This window comes from Mustela lutreola, chromosome 11 (genome assembly GCF_030435805.1).
Source record: "Mustela lutreola isolate mMusLut2 chromosome 11, mMusLut2.pri, whole genome shotgun sequence".
NCBI classification, from domain to species: Eukaryota; Metazoa; Chordata; class Mammalia; order Carnivora; family Mustelidae; genus Mustela; species Mustela lutreola.
Window position 1 is genome coordinate 95,160,917 of NC_081300.1, and position 16,089 is coordinate 95,177,005.

At 46.7% G+C, this 16,089-nt stretch overlaps 1 protein-coding gene across 9 annotated transcripts in view; it reads right to left on the reverse strand.

Moving 5' to 3' along the window:
- The window catches only part of KDM2B (lysine demethylase 2B), a 123,155-nt gene that overhangs the window by 38,742 nt on the left and 68,324 nt on the right, over positions 1-16,089 (reverse strand). For all 9 annotated transcript variants that reach the window (XM_059140433.1, XM_059140432.1, XM_059140435.1 and 6 more), the window contains one exon: positions 9,750-9,836. In XM_059140433.1, coding sequence (XP_058996416.1) covers positions 9,750-9,836 — 87 coding nt within the window. The remainder of the gene's footprint in view (positions 1-9,749; positions 9,837-16,089) is intronic.

Sequence of the window (16,089 nt, forward strand, 5' to 3'; positions counted from 1 at the left end):
CATCTCAACTCCCTTCAAAGTGTTTTGCTGTTTTGTTATTTACATGCATTGGTGGAGAAGGTCAGTGGTTTCGAGCAGGTTTTACTATAGCTTTCACTTCTCACCTACCTTCCTCACGTGTAATTAAAATTCCCCTCATCCCAGCAAATGCACTTGCCCTCGTCACCTTTAGAACAAGAAGCCACGTTAAACAGTGCAAATATTTCACCTGTATTCACCTACTCTGCCCCGTTTTTCTCTCGAACATCTGAATTTGGAGAACACATTACCTGACAACATTGTCATTCGACAACACGCACATCCATCTTTCTAACAAAGGCAAACTGTAGAGCGGGGAGGAACAGGAGGGTTATTAAAGGGCATGACAACTTATTCCCCATGTCAATGATCAAGTATCCTCCTTTAAGAACGGGAAATATATGATGACATTCGACAAAAAGAAAAGTCTGAAGGATAGGCCATTGTTCCAGAAATAAAACCATGATAATGGCAGGCAATCACTTACAGCGGCTGCCTGGCTTTCTAATTACCCCACCAAAGGCAGGGGCCCACAATATTTCAATTGCTTTCCAAGAATTTGTCTTTGGCATTATTAACACAGACAGCTGAGCAGGTTATCAGACTAAGAAAGAAATCTTCGGCTGCAGACTTTAATTACAGGTTATTTCAGCTGAACGCTGACTTTTAAGTTCCAATAAAGCGGTTCTAAAATGACACAGATGTTGGCTGAGAAATTTCAGGTGAATTCTAAGTCCAGAGGGATAAAGAAGGAAGCTTAAATCTGAGGGACAAAAGGGTCCAGGAGTACCAAGGAGCACTGAACATCCCATTTAGCATTCCTTCAACAGTTGGCTGGGACTCGGATATAAAAGTTACAGTAAGGAGAGATCCACACTCTCACCAAAGAGACACAAGCCAGAGAAAGACAGCCAAGAGCCAGAAACGGATTAGGTCCAATTTCATCTTTTAGAAGTGCTAGGAAAACCCTGTGATTGAGTTCATTCATTCAACAAACATTTCCTGGGCCCTCGCAATCTGGGAGCACGCATGCATGACGGGATAACAAAAATGGAGAAGGAAAAAAATTAATAAGATGAGATCTAGTCTCGGGAAGCTGGTGGAGGCCATAAAATGCAGAGTAGCATAAAGACGTCCAGTGGAAAGAGAGACTGGGGAAGTACAGCCATCAGGATCTTGGCAGGAAACTGATGGCACCCCGGCGGCCTCACACTGGGTCATGGAGGAGAGTTTAACAGACTCGATCTACAGAGTGTAAGTAGGGTTAGAGAAACCTACAAGGTGTGGTGTTACACTCTGAGCCTAGTAACAGCCACAAGCCATTACTTCCCTTTGGCTGATGGGCCACAGGAGGGACCAGTTGCTGGAAATGCAGAAAAAAAAGCTGGAGAAGTCCACAAAATAGAAATTGTGGCCTTCAGAAGGAGGAAAGAACCAACATGCCATGATCTCATGGAGAAGTAGCTGGGGTTATTAAATACCCCAACCTCTTTCTTCTCTTACATTCCCATCTCCTGCTGGAACCTCCCATTGGCTGAGCCCAACCAGAAGCCAGAGAAGCAGCCCACGGAACAGGCCAGAGAAGGCCAGAGAAGACCGGAGAGAGCTGGAGAGAGGATCTCTAGAGAGATAACTAGAAAACGTCCAGCCCCGGAAGCTTCCTGGTGAAGCAGGGGGTCGGCTGGGCTTAGAGGTGGAAATTCTGTAACTGGGGAATAAGAAGGGCATTTCTAGAAGGGGACTAGCATGAGCCAAGACCAAGTAAATGGAAAAATCTCGAGTCATTCAGTTCCCGGTGATGTTGAACAGAGGAGAGAAAATCTTGAGATTCTAAGGCACAACCACAGCTGAGGGCCTGGGCACGCCACAAGGACTTGGGACATGATTTCGAGAAGACAGAGACTCCCTGAAGGCCTGACAGGTTTATAGGCTGAATCGTATCTGCCCCAAAATTCGTATGACGAGGTCCCACCCCCAGGACCTCAAAAGGTGACACAGCGGCTTTACAGAAGTGATTCAGTTAAAAACAGGCTATTAGGGCCCCAATTCAAGACCTCTAAAGACTGGTGTCTTTATAGAAAGAGGAAATTTGGGGACACCTGGGTGGCTCCGTTGGTTAAGTAGCTGCCTTCGGCTCAGGTCATGATCCCAGCATCCTGGGATCGAGTCCCACATTGGGCTCCTTGCTCGGCAGGGAGCCTGCTTCTCCCTCTGCCTCTGCTGCCACTCTGTCTGCTTGTGCTCACTCTCACTCTCTCTCTCTCTCACAAATAAATAAATAAAATCTAAAAAAAAAAAAAGAAAGGAAATTTGGACACAGACACGTATACGGCAGAGAAAAAATGTGAAGACACAGCAAGAAGACAGGACTCTTGGCTACTAAAAGCCAGCAGCTAAAGCCACAGTTCTGTCCTGCCTACATCTCATGTGTGGTGTTTCTCTAGCAACTTCTACTGTCTGGCTTGGGTTCACTCCACCAAAAAAGGAGGGCTCCGATGGGATCCTTGTCATCCAGCTCACCCATAGGGACCACGTCACTCGGGTTCGGCCACTAACAAATCTGGAATTGGAGCTCCAAAAACTGGTCCAGACCCCTGGGTCCCAGCTTCCCCCTTCACCTTCGATGATTTTCTTCCAGTTGGATTTTTCTGCTTGTTGATGCTGTATACAACACTCTTCAGAGTAAGAAGGCCACGTTTGTGGGTATTCTTTGATCACAGGTTTTTGCTGCCCTCCTGAGAAGGTGCTGGACTTCACAAATGACTCAGCAGTCACCGAGGAAAACCCCGGGGATTCCAGACGGGGGCCCCAGATTGTTTTTCCCTTGGTTCCTCTCACTGTGTCCTCTCCACCATCCACTTGCTTCTCTTGCCTTCCTTTGCTCTGCTGGTGCTGGAGCTCCCACGGCTGGCCCCGTCCTTCCCTGAGCATTACACATGCCCAATCTTGGAAGCTGCCCTCCCCTGGATTTGTCCTGCTCTCAGGAAGCTGGAAGGACTGGACCCCCCCCTCCCCCTCCCCTGTAGCCTCAGCAGCTTCAAACCCTTGACGCGATAGTCTAAGGCAACAGTCACCCACAGTGCCTAGGGCTTCTCCTTTCGGGGGAGTAAGGAACGGACACGGGAGAAGCCCTTTCCTAAACCAGCCACTTCGGCATAGCCACGACTACTTTGGGGAGATGAAGCCACTAAGGTCTTTGCTTGAGATGGAGCTGCTGCACCAGCCAACAATCACGGAAGCATGGGAAATGTCTAAACTATTCACTCCCCTCCCCCGCTCCAGGCCCTTCCTCCTGTGTCCTCTATTTCTACAGGGAGCATCACGAACCTTCTGGGAGGGCAGACGCAGGGTCACCATTAACCTCTAAGTCACAATTACAAAAAATGACAACAGGTATCCCTGACCAATGGCCTACAGTCCGCATCTCACAGCAATTCTGCAGGAAGGGCATTATGAGTCCTTTGTTACAGATGAGTAAACTGAGGCTCAGACTTGTCCACAACCACAGGGCTAGTTTGTGGCAAAGCCAGGGTTTAATCCCCAGAGGCCCCTGGCCCCAGAGCCCCTCCTAGTCCTGCATGAGAATTACCTGCAAAGTGTTAAGAGAGGGTAGGTTCTCAGGCCCCACCCCAAACCTCCAGAATCCAGGCCAGGCCCAGGAAGCTGGTTGTTTGTTTTTTCTTTTTTTGTTGTTTTTTTACCAAGTTCCCCAGGAGATGCTGATGCCGCTGATGCCGCTGATGCCGCTAGCCCGAGGACTGGCTCTCCTTAGAAGCCTTTCTGGGACACTACCTGGCCCCAATGTGACAACAATAAAAGGCCTTCCTTATCTTCATCCTCCTACTCCTCCTCCTCCTCCTCCCCAACTTCATTACTGCAGGGGTGACAGGAGTTGAAAGCAGGGCAGAGAAAGAACAGGAAGTACACGGGCCCCTTTTTACCGAATTATGGGCCTCGCCTTCAGGTAAAGGCTGTGTGTCACTCCAGGGGGACCCCACACTTCTCAGGCTTCCCAGATCTCAATGACCAACTACAGAGGAAGAGGAAGAGAAACAAAGTAGAATCAGGGGTAATAAGGCATCAGGTGTGTGTGTGTGTGTGTGTGTGTGTGTGTGTGTGTGATTTCCTGCCCTGGTTCCTGTGTGGCCCCATAATGTCCCCGTAAGGAAGCCAGTCCTATAACTGAAAAGGGCTGTCCCATGTCCCCTATCTGGGCACTTGTTCACACCTACTCTAGCCTCTGCTCCTACCGTCCAGAAAAACTGCCAGTTGAAATTCAAGTGGCAGCCGGGTTTGGCCTCTTGAGATAATGGATTAAGAATAAGCAGCAGGGGGCGCCTGGGTGGCTCAGTGGGTTAGGCCGCTGCCTTCGGCTCAGGTCATGATCTCAGGGTCCTGGAATCGAGTCCCACATCGGGCTCTCTGCTTAGTGGGGAGCCTGCTTCCCTCTCTCTCTGCCTGCCTCTCTGCCTACTTGTCATCTCTCTCTGTCAAATAAATAAATAAAATCTTTAAAAAAAAAAAAAAAAGAATAAGAAGCAGGATGTAGGGATGCCTGGGTGGCTCTGTTGGTTAAGCATCTGCCTTCGGCTCAGGTCATGACCCCGGGGTCCTGGGATCGAGTCCCACATCGGGCTTCCTGCTCAGTGGGGAGCCTGCTTCTCCCTCTGCCTGCTGCTCCCCTGTTTATGCTCAGTCTCTCCCTCTCTGAGAGGGAGAGGGATTTTAAATAAAATCTTTAAAAAAAAAAAAAAAAGGACGAAGCAGGACATATCCATGGGCTCACCCTCCAGAGAAGGCTGTGCCCCGCTCTCCTCTCCTTCCTCAGTTTCCCTCTCTGTGAATGACCCATCAAGCTAGCTGGGTAGAAGTGTCTGGCTGGGGAGCAGAAGGCTGGCTTGCTTAATAAGGCTGAGGTCAGAGGTCGGGCCTCAAATAAGTTCAGTTCCCCTTGGCTTGGTTCTAAGGTCACAGACAGGCCCCCCAAATCCTGCCACCTGGTCATAAAAGAAGTGTAGATGGATCAAAACAAATCCATCACCGCTGGTGGAAACAGCCAATAAATGACGACAGACGGAGGTTCAGTAGCATCTTTGAGAGACGAGGCATCAGAAATGACCTCCCCGCACCTAATCAGTTCCAGAAAAGGACTTTGTTCTCCGGGAGGCAAGGTGGGAGATCAAAGCATTTCTTGCTAATCATCATTTAGCATTAATTACTTGTTAAGTAACCTGACCCAGACCCAATGCCGCTCCCTACCTCGCATCCTGACAGCCTTGATCTTTCAACCCAGCCTGCATCAAATTGGGAGCCGGCGACTGCAGACCTGGGAACGGTGAGACCCCGGCGGCCCGGGCAGTCAGTCGTTCACTCACTTCTCCTTTTCCTGTTAACTTTTTAACCCCACCAGCCGGGAAACGCAGACCTAGAGCCGCGCGGCTCCCCTCCCCCTCCCCCTCCCTTCTGCCACATTTCCCTGAGTTCCCCAGATCTGGGGACCAACACCGCATATTCACAAGTTGCAGGGCCCAGGGCGTACCAGCGTCCCTCTCTGGGTCCCCCCTCTCAGCCGCACCCACGGAGGTAACACTATCTGTGCCTCCCAGCCTCGCTGGGAGGATCAAATACAATGGAAAGAAGGCATCTGAAGATGGGTGCAGGGGTGCCTGGGGGGGTTAAAGCCTCTGCCTTCGGCTCGGGTCATGATCTCAGGGTCCTGGGATGGAGCCCCGCATCGGGCTCTCTGCTCCACAGGGAGCCTGCTTCCTCCTCTCTCTACCTGCCTCTCTGCCTACTTGTGATCTCTGTCTGTCAAATAAATAAACAAAATCTTTAAAAATAAATAAATAAATAAAGAGGGGTGCATACATCCAGGTGGAATGCCCAGTCGGCTTTGGATGGCACTGGTGGTCATTTATTTCTAGAGTGGGGGTCCACGGTATTCGTTATTATATTACTGACATCATTTTGTGGCTCTGAAATCATGTATGATAAATGCTAAGAGCTGAATGGTGTTCCCCACCGCCGCCCCTCCTGCCGCCCGGACCACCACCAGATTCTCACATGGAAGCCCTGACCCTCCCCAGGACCTCAGAATGTGGGCACCTGGAGATAAAGTCTTTCCAGAAGTAACGGAGTTAAAGCTAGGGTGGGTCCTGATTCAGCGGGACTGGTGTCTTCTGAGATTAGGACACAGACGCCCAGGAGGTCAGACCATGTGACAATACAGAGACACCGACTATCCACAAGTCCAGGAGACGGTCCCCAGAAGACATATATCCTGCCAACTGACATCTTGTTCTCAGACTTCTGGCCTCCAGACCTGTGGGAAAATGAACTTCTGCCCTCTGAACCATGCACACGGAGTGCAGCTCTCTGTGAGGGCAGCCCTTGCAAACTCCTACGAGAAGCTTCCAGTGAGTTTGAGAAATCATAAAGTAAATTGAAAAGAAAAAGGGCTCTCAACAAAAAGACGGATAATACGCATTGGCGAAGCTGTGGGTAAACTGAAAGGCTCGCACGTTGCTGGTGGGAATGCAAAAGGGCGCAGCCGCTCTGGAAAATAGTCTGGCGGTTCCTCACACAGTTAAACACAGCGTTACTGTGGGATCAGTCAGTGCTCAAGGCACCTGCTCAAGAGACATGAAAACCTGTGCCATGTAAAAACGTGTGCATGCATGTTCACAGCATTATTACCCACGACAGCCAAATGGTGGGAACAGCCCAAATGTCCTGTAACCGGTGAATGGATAAACCAAGCACGGTAGACAAGCATAATGGAATACTATTCAGCCATAAAAAGGAAGGAAGTCCTGACAGAAGTGACCATGTGGGTGAAGCTTAAAAATATTATACTAAGTGCAAGAAGCCAATCACTAAAGGTCACATATCGGATAATTCCATTTACATGAAATGTCCAGAGCTCACAAAGCCACAGAGATGGAGAGATTAGTGGTTGCCAGGGCCTGGGGGAGGGGAAGATTTGAGGGTGGAGGTTGGGGGACTGACAGCTGATGGGATCTCCTTCAGAGGGTAGGAAAATGTTCTAAAATTAGATTGTGGGATAGTTGCGTCTCTCTCTGAATATACTGGATTTACCAAAAAGTGAGTTGTACACTTTAAGTGGGAGAACTGTACGGTAAGCATGTTATGTCTGTTTCATTATAAGGTTTCAAAAAGACCCACAGTGGTACTCCCCCAAAGTACTGTCAAATAGCAAATGCTCTCTCTTCACCCTTCACTTGTAGACACAAGTACGTGTATAGACACACACTGATCCTCCAAGAAAGCCTTAGGTAAGGGCTCCCCCCCGCCCCCCACCCCCCCAACCCCCCCCACCCCCGCCCCCAGCCTGCTTCCTGCTTCCAGCCCTTTAGAGGAAAGGAGCAGAGGTGTGGTCTTTTTTGCTTTTTAAAATGCTGATCAGCCTCTCAGGAGTAAACTGGAGGGTCTCCACCACGGAGGACAGGACACCTTAGCAGTCCTGAAGTGACTTCCCCCTGAGAAGCTCATCTGGATCCATCCATGGATTTGGGGATTACACAGGGTAGTGGCAAATTTGTTTTTTGAAAAGCCCATGTTCTGCAAACCCTAATCCCTCCCCTGGAGCAATTCCTCAACTGGGAGGGAAGCAGGCAGTGAGGCAAAGCCACGGTTTCCTCTTTGGGTTCAGGGCAGCTGTGGGGCCTCGAGGCATTGTTGCAGGGTGCTAGGTCTGCAAGCAGTTTGTGGGCTCAGAAATGCCAAATGCATTTAGTGCCCATGGAGGAGAAAGTGAACATTAAAACCCTATACACTTCCACAGATCTGGAAACCAAAGGCAGCGGCTAGAAGGGCGAATCCTTTTTCACTTCTCCTATCACCTAAATTCCTACTAAGCTTCAAAGAGAATTAGATTTTACCTGCAAGGAAGAGGGACCCATTTCCCCAGCAGGTCCACATTTAGGAATATACCCTAAGAAGATAATCAAACAAGGGTGGAAGGAATAATCTAGAACTTCACTGCCCAACAAAAATATAAAGTCATGCATGTACTTCTACACTTTTTTGTAGCCACATTTAAAGAAGCAAAAAGAAAAAGATGAAATTAATATTAAAAACCCATTTTGTCTAACCAATATATCCAAAATATTATAATTTCCACTAGAGTTGCCAGAGGTAGCAAATAAAAATACAGGACATCCAAACAATGAATCTTGGAACACTACATATAAAACTAATGATGTACTGTAGGGTGACTAACATCATATTAAAAAGAAAAAAATACAGGACATCCAGTTAAATTTCAGATGAACAATGAATACTCTTTTCCAGCATAGGTATATCCCATGTGGTATGTGAGCTATACTTAAAAGTTTTACCTGTTGTTTATGTGATATTCAGTTAAATAGGCATTCTTTTTAAAACCTGGCAACCCTAATTTCAACAAGCAATCAACATAAAAAAATAAATGAATGAGTAATTTTACAGTGTTCTTCTTTGCACTTAAATCTTTGAAATCTATTGTGTATTTTACACTTAGAGCACATCTTGTTTGGGCTTGCCATATTTCAAGTGCTCAACAGCCATATAACCAGCAACTACCATTCGAAACAGCACAGATCTAGAAAGTTCCTCTAGATGTCTCTTATAACAGGAAAAAAAAAATCAGAAAAAATACCCATCAGTCGAGAGGCCACTTAAGTCACAACGTTTAAAGAGCACTAACTACTGGTCAGTCCTTGTCCTAGGAACTTGCATGCATTGCTCTGTTTTTTGTTCTTTACAATTAACCAGAAACAAATTCAATAATGCACTATCTCATCTAGTCGTCCCAACAACCATTTGAAGGAGTTGCTGGCATAACCCCTTTTTACAGATGAGGAAAGCAAGGTTCAGGACGTTTCTAGAACTTGCTCAAGAAAGTGGTAGGTCTGAGTGTGGACAGACAGGTTTGATACATACACGTCCCACCCTAGCACTGTCTTTGGAAGAAGGCACACCAAAATCTTACTGGATTTCTCCGGACTTTGAGATGGACACTGGCTAACAGTCTGGTCTCTGCTGTCACGAAGACTGATCATCCCACACTCGGCTCTGCGAAGTGCCCTCATAAGTGACTTGACCTTTGTAAACCTCTGTTTCCTCATCTGTAAAATGAGAGTCCTGAGTGTCTGCCCCACAGGGTTGCTGGCGTCTAAAGAAGATTAAGGGATGCAGATGACGAGGGAGAGCAACTTGCTTCTGGTAAGTCCCCTATCATTCTATCGTTACTATCATTCTCCCTAGGGTCTTTGTCCTTTCCTATTTGATTAGACTTTTCCAGGCTCAATCAAAATTAATGGGGAAAATTAAAAGAGGAAAAGAAAAATAAAAGAGAAAAAAGTTACTTTCAAAAGAGAGGAAACAGCCCCTGAAGCACCTGGAGGAAAAAGAGAAGGAGAAAAAAAAGAAAGGAGAGAAGGAAGAAGAGAAAGAACTCCCACCTAAGATAGGGAAAGGTGAGGAGGCATCGCTCCCCTACAGTTTTCTGAATGACCACCAGGGGGCACTGCCTGCAGTTTCCACAGCTTAGGGAAAATCGTTGCTTTCAAAAAACAAAAACTTGCAATAGACAAATCACCAAAACCATTCATCTTCATTGGGGTGCCCTCTGCCAGGAGTCCCCAGTGAAAAGCTGCCGACAGTCATCTTACAGGAGATGCGAAAGGCAGTGGGAGTGGTCTCCCGGCTGCAGGTGATCTGCGTCTTACCTTTGGCGTCTTCTTTGGCCAAGTGACTACAGGGACCCCAGTGATGGCCAGACTGGGATCGTCATCCGCATGCTCCTTCAAGACATTCTGTGGCCAAACAAAGGAGTCATATTAGCCCGGAGTAGAGGGGAGGTTCCTGAAGGGGGCGAAGACTGTACCCAACCCAAAAAAGCCCTCTACTGAGTCAACAATCACCTTCACACTTAGTAGAAACCAAGTCACCAGGGCTCCTCAGAGGCCAGAAGACATGCAGTATCCCGCATTCCCCCCAAAATGTTTAAATAGCAAATCACGCGCCTCCCTATGACTCCCATGACTGTATCGCTCACTGATCATATTTAAACATCTGTCAACTTCAAACATTTGTCTAGAGCACCATGGGTCCTCACACCCACGATCTCATTCAGTCTCTACCAACAGCCCTTGGACTGGGCTGACCAGGGCATTGAGAGGCTCTAATGTACATAAACTTAAATACATATGCAGGGCAATGAAAAACAAAGCCAACCATGAGGTCTTGACACCTGTGAGACCTCTTTTCTTCCATGAGCCAGCAAGCCATGTGTATTCTAATCCTGGTGCGTAAAGACATGTCACTGTTTATTCCAACAGGGGCCACAAACACAAGTAGATCCTTAATCTGGTGTGACCAAGGATGGAGCCATCTGACCAAAAAGTGGGCTATGACAGACATACCCCCGGGCTGTGCAGGGGTCTCCCACATGGGCAACGGTGTTCATATCTTTGTGGGTGGACCGAAGGCTTTCCAAGGGTAATGCTGACTCCACCAGATTTTGGCCTTAGAACCTCAACCAGGTGTAAGATTCCACTCCAACGAATTACCCCTAAGTTAGAGGTGAGGCAGTCAAGGCTCAGAAAGACTCAAAGGGCTTGGGTGCTGCTCTAGACCAGGAGGGCAGAGGCCCTGAACCCCACTCTCCAGCACCAGACTTCCCACCCCATGACCATTTCACATGTGGTTTCTTTGGATACACCCACAACATGCCATGAAAGAGCATTTAGGGACAAACAGATCTTCCACTGGCCTATTCTGCACTTGACCATGGGTGTCTGCATTGTGCAAAAACATTCCTACAGGGACATTTAAAAGCAGAGAAAGCTGCATAGTAGAACTTACCAGAAGGAGCAGAAGAGATCAAAAGAGAAATATAGGTAAAGATTACTTAAACTCACTTTTCCTAATCTATTCACCGAAAATGAAAGCAACTCACTTCTATTTTGTTCTATTGTCTTAGCTTTCTCATCATTCCACGGTTGCCAGATATTTCAAGATGTGCTTACTACGCTGGATCCACCTGTGGAACTCTCCTCTGCCCATGGGAGGTGGCAAACAGGACGGTGATCAAGGGTCAAACTTGGCGCTGTCTGGGTTCAATCCTCAGCCCACACAGCTCTCTCCAAGTCTAGCATCAATGTCGCTGATTTATAAACGCCGTTTATAGATGTCTTCATTTCACTGCTATATCCCAAGCTTCGCACAATGACTAACCTACAGTAAGCCTCCAGTAAATAACTTTAAAGCCACAAATCCCCAAAGAGGGACTTTCTACAAAATCCCTGACCAGTACTCCTCAAATCCGTCAAGCTCAACAAAACAAAACAAACAAAAAAAGTCTGAGAAACGTCACAGCCAAGAGGAGAAAAGGAGAAATGACAAATTCAGAGGTAGTGCTAGTGCTCTCTTGGGTGGGATCCCCAAATACACACTGGATTAAAAACTAAGGAAGTGTGAATAAACTCTAGACTTTAGTTAGCAATAATGTATCAATGTTGGTTTAATTGTAACCAATGTGCTCCACTAATATACCATGTTAATCCTAGGGGAGACTGTGGGGGGCGGGGGAGTGGAAACTGTATATTATCTGCAGAATTTTCCTGTCAATCTAACACCATTCTGAGACATAAAATCCTATCATAAAAAGCAATTTTTTTAAAATAGGTTCCGCACCCAGGGTAGAGCTCAACATGGGGCTTGAACTCATGATCCCAAGATCAAGAACTGAGCTGAGATCAAGAGTTAGATGCTCAACCGACTGAGCCACCCAGGCACCCTCTCAAATGCCAATCAGACAGCAGTAACAGCCACCATAAAGGAGAACAGAATTAGTAGGCTGCCAATTTTCCTAACGTGCATGCCGCATATTTAACAAGAAATACGACAGAAACGAACCAAGAACACAAGCAGGATTCAGCTTCAGTTGTGGGCTACACGTGGGGCATGAAAGAGGCTATCGAAGGCTGGGGATATGGGCAGGGGGAACGACCCATGCGTGGGGGGAGGAGGAGTGCTTCACCACTGACATTGTTTAGAACTGCCATTTCCCAATGATGATAAAAAGTAGACCAAATTTTTTTTTTTTTTTTTTAGCAGTTTTGGTTTTGAATTAAATGGACCCCAGAGGGGTGCCTGGGTGGCTCAGTCGTTAGGCATCTGCCTTTAGCTCAGGTCATTATCCCAGGGTCCTGGGATGGAGCCAGACGTCGGGCTCCCTGCTCTGCAGGAAGCCTGCTTCTCCCTCTCCCACTCCCCCTGCTTATGTTCCTTCTCACTGCGTCTCTCTCTGTCAAATAAATAAATAAAATCCTAAAAAAAAAAAAAATGGACCCCAGACATTGTACCCATTAGTACATGGACCCAAGTGGGTCATTCCCACTTGGTCTGCCACTTGGGATGGGTGGGACAGGCTAGGTGTGGGGGGGAAATGGAACCATCAGGAAGCAGGCACCATGTATTTTGTTGAATGAATGTACAAGGGTAGGATATATTGAGTGTTAGCTCTGGGCTGGGCACCGTAATAAATACGCCATATCTACTCTCTCATCCAACGCTCTTAAACACATTGTGAGATGGACTGCCATCATTTCCAGAAGAGACTACTGGGGTGTAGGGGGTGAGGGAACGGTCTAAGACCACTAAGCCAGGAAGAGGTAGGGACCCCCAAATTCCACAACCTGTGCTCCAACCACGGTCGTACTCAACCTATCCCTCAAGAAGAGAGGGGGCCACATTCCTTAGGAGCATGACTCCCAACAGCCAAAGGACAATTGGAAACAACTCAGAGGATGGATGGATAGATAATATGAGGTCTATCCACGTGACAGAATATTACTCAGCTCAAAAAAGGATGGAAATCATGACATTGCTATAATATGGATGAACCTGGAGGACATTCTGTTGAGTCAGGTACAACTAGCATGTGATTCCACTTACATGAGCTCCCTAAAGCTGTCAGGTTCATACAAGCATAAAACAGAGTGGGGGCTGCCAGGGCTCTGGGAGGGAAAAGCAGGGAGTTGTTTAATGCTGCAAAACAGGGGCGCCTGGGTGGCTCAGTGGGTTAAAGCCTCTGCCTACGGCTCAGGTCATGATCCCAGGGTCCTGGGATCGAGCCCTGCATCGAGCTCTCTGCTCCGCAAGGAGCCTGCTTCCTCCTCTCTCTCTGCCCTACTTGTGATCTCTGTCTGTCAAATAAATAAAATCTTTAAAAAAAAATGCTGCAAAACACTGTAAACGTACTTCATGTCTTTGAATGGGAACTTAAAAAATGGTTAAAATGATAAATTTTATGTGATGTATGATTTACCATAATTTTAAAATTTTTAAAGGGTTTTATTTTTGTTTACATAGTCTCTACACTCAACGTGGGGCTGGAACTCATGACCCCAAGATCAAGAGTCACATGCTCTACCAACTGAGCCAGCCAGGCACCCCACACCTACCACAATTTTTTTTTAAAAAAGGGAGGAGACAGTGGGGCAAAGTAATCCCTAAGGACTGGACTCAGAGGTTCTAGAAAGTACACATGGGAGAAATAATATCTCACAACTTAAGCTATTACTTTTATGCCTATGACAACACTGGTCCCAGAGTCAGAAGACATGGCTTCAAGTTCTGTACCTTGCAGACTATATGACCTTGAGGAAGCCACAGCTTAGAACAGTAATATCGACCCTTGACTTTACTCTGTGAAGTGAGATGTGATTTTACTACCCTTCTTAGGAGCATTCATGCTTGCTCTGGACTAATCCTCTCTGTGGGATATGGCTGAATCTCCTCCTTTCTCCCCGGAAGCAGAAACTAAAGTTCAGAGAGGTTAAGTGACGTGCCCAAGGTCACACAGCTGGAAGGTGACCAAACCTGACACTGACCAGGTCCATCTAACTACAAGCCCAGGTAGTAACGTCGGATGATAAAGCCTCAGGAAACCATTCCAGCAAACTCTGGGGCTGACCTATACCCCATTACTGAAAAACCAGGAGACAATCTGAGCTCACATTCACCATCTGATGAACAAATACAGAAGCGAGTCATCCTCGCCTATTCCTTACAAAACAGAGAACTCATTCAACCACTAACTCTACAAAACATTATTGAAACTTTGCCCCCATCACAGAGGGAAGACACACATGTGCCCAGTGAGGGCCTGCACAAGCACAAAATTCTGTTGACATTTCATGGTTCCTAACAGTCCATATGAAATTCATATGAATTTCTACAATACACCAGGATTTTCTGTTGTTTATTCTAATAATGTTTCCCTACCCCCAAAACAGCATAAAATTTATATATATATATATATATATTTCCCCCAGGAAGAAGCTCTATGTTTAGGCAAAACCTTTCAATTCACAGATATCTATATCTAGATATCTTTTTAAATTTTTTTATTTTTTATTAACATATAATGTATAATTAGCCCCAGGGGTACTGGTCTGTGAATCACCAGGTTTCCAGCACTCACCATAGCACATACCCTCCCCAATGTCCATAACTCAGCCACCCTCTCCCAATACCCCCTCCCCCTAGATCTAGATACCTTATATAGATCTAGACAGATCTATCTCACCATATGGTGGGAGCAGGGGAGCCCATCACTTCCATGGGACTTCCTGTCCCCTTACCCCAATCTCAAACTCTAGGCTGGGTCGACAAACTCAAATGCTTCCAGGAACCAAGCAGATAAAATGGAAGGAATCGGGGAGCCTGGGTGGCTCAGTGGGTTAAGCCTCTGCCTTTGGCTCAGGTCATAATCTCAGGGTCCTGGGACAGAGTCCCACATTGGGGTCTGCCTGCCTCTCTGCCTACTTGTGATCTCGGTTTGTCAAATAAGTAAATAAAATATTTTTTTTAAAAAAGCAAGGTATCCACAGACTAGAGCCCTAGAGAGTGGTGTGGTCTCAGGCATACCGGAGGTCACAGGCCCCATTCAGGGAGGGCAAATGCTACTCAGTTCCAAATGATTAACCTCTTGTGGGAATGAAAGCCCCCACCTGCTCTCTGATTTTTTCAGAAGAAATCAAAGATCCAGAGTGTTATCTGAAATCTCTTAAATGCTGGCAACTGACAGAAAACTTAAAACAAAAACAAAAATAAAAATGAAAAAAACCTCAAAAACGAAAATAAAAAAACAACTATAAGCCAAACAGTATCTGTGGGCCAGTTCGGGCCACAGGCCACCAGCATGCCAACACCACTCTGTGAAAGTCTGAACATCATATCCACTCGCCTTGGTTCTCCCGGAGTTTCTGAACTGCCTCAAGACTTCCTGTCATTTCGGGGTGCCTGGGTGGTTCAGTGGGTTAAGCCGCTGCCTTCAGCTCAGGTCATGATCTCAGGGTCCTGGGATCGAGTCCCGCATTGGGCTCTCTGCTCAGCAGGGAGCCTGCTTCCCTCTCTCTCTCTCTCTGCCTCTCCATCTACTTGTGATTTCTCTCTGTCAAATAAATAAATAAAATCTTTAAAAAAAAAAAAAAAAAAGACTTCCTGTCATTTCGATATCAGAGCTGGAGTCCATACCTCACAAGCAAAGTGAGGCCTCAGGAATGTCTGGTTACAAAAAGCTATTACTGAAGCTGTAAGTATTATCAATAATAAATATATTAGTAATGATAAATAATAATTAAAAATTAATAGAAGGTGCGCCTGAGTGGCTCCGTCAGTTAAAAGTCCCAACTCTTGGTCTCAGTTCAGGTCATGATCTCAGGGTCATGAGTTCAAGCTTCGATCCAAGCTGGGCGTGACGCCTACTTTGAAAAAAAGTCATTAAAAAGTCATTGTAAAAATAAGTAAATAAAAATGAAAATTAACAGACTTCCCCAAGGGCCCTGGAGTGGGTATCTTGCTCACACACTCCCCGCAGGAAATGGTCCCCCTCCACAGCCCTCGGGGGCCACCAGGAGGCGCTCGGGGTTCCGTCCCTCAGAGAAGTTATTTTCGTTTGTTTGTGACAGGTTACAGGAAGAGATTTTTCTAATTGGGGATGGACTCTCTGCGAAATAAATTGTGCTGAAGAGAATCACGTCCTGCCTCTATTTATAC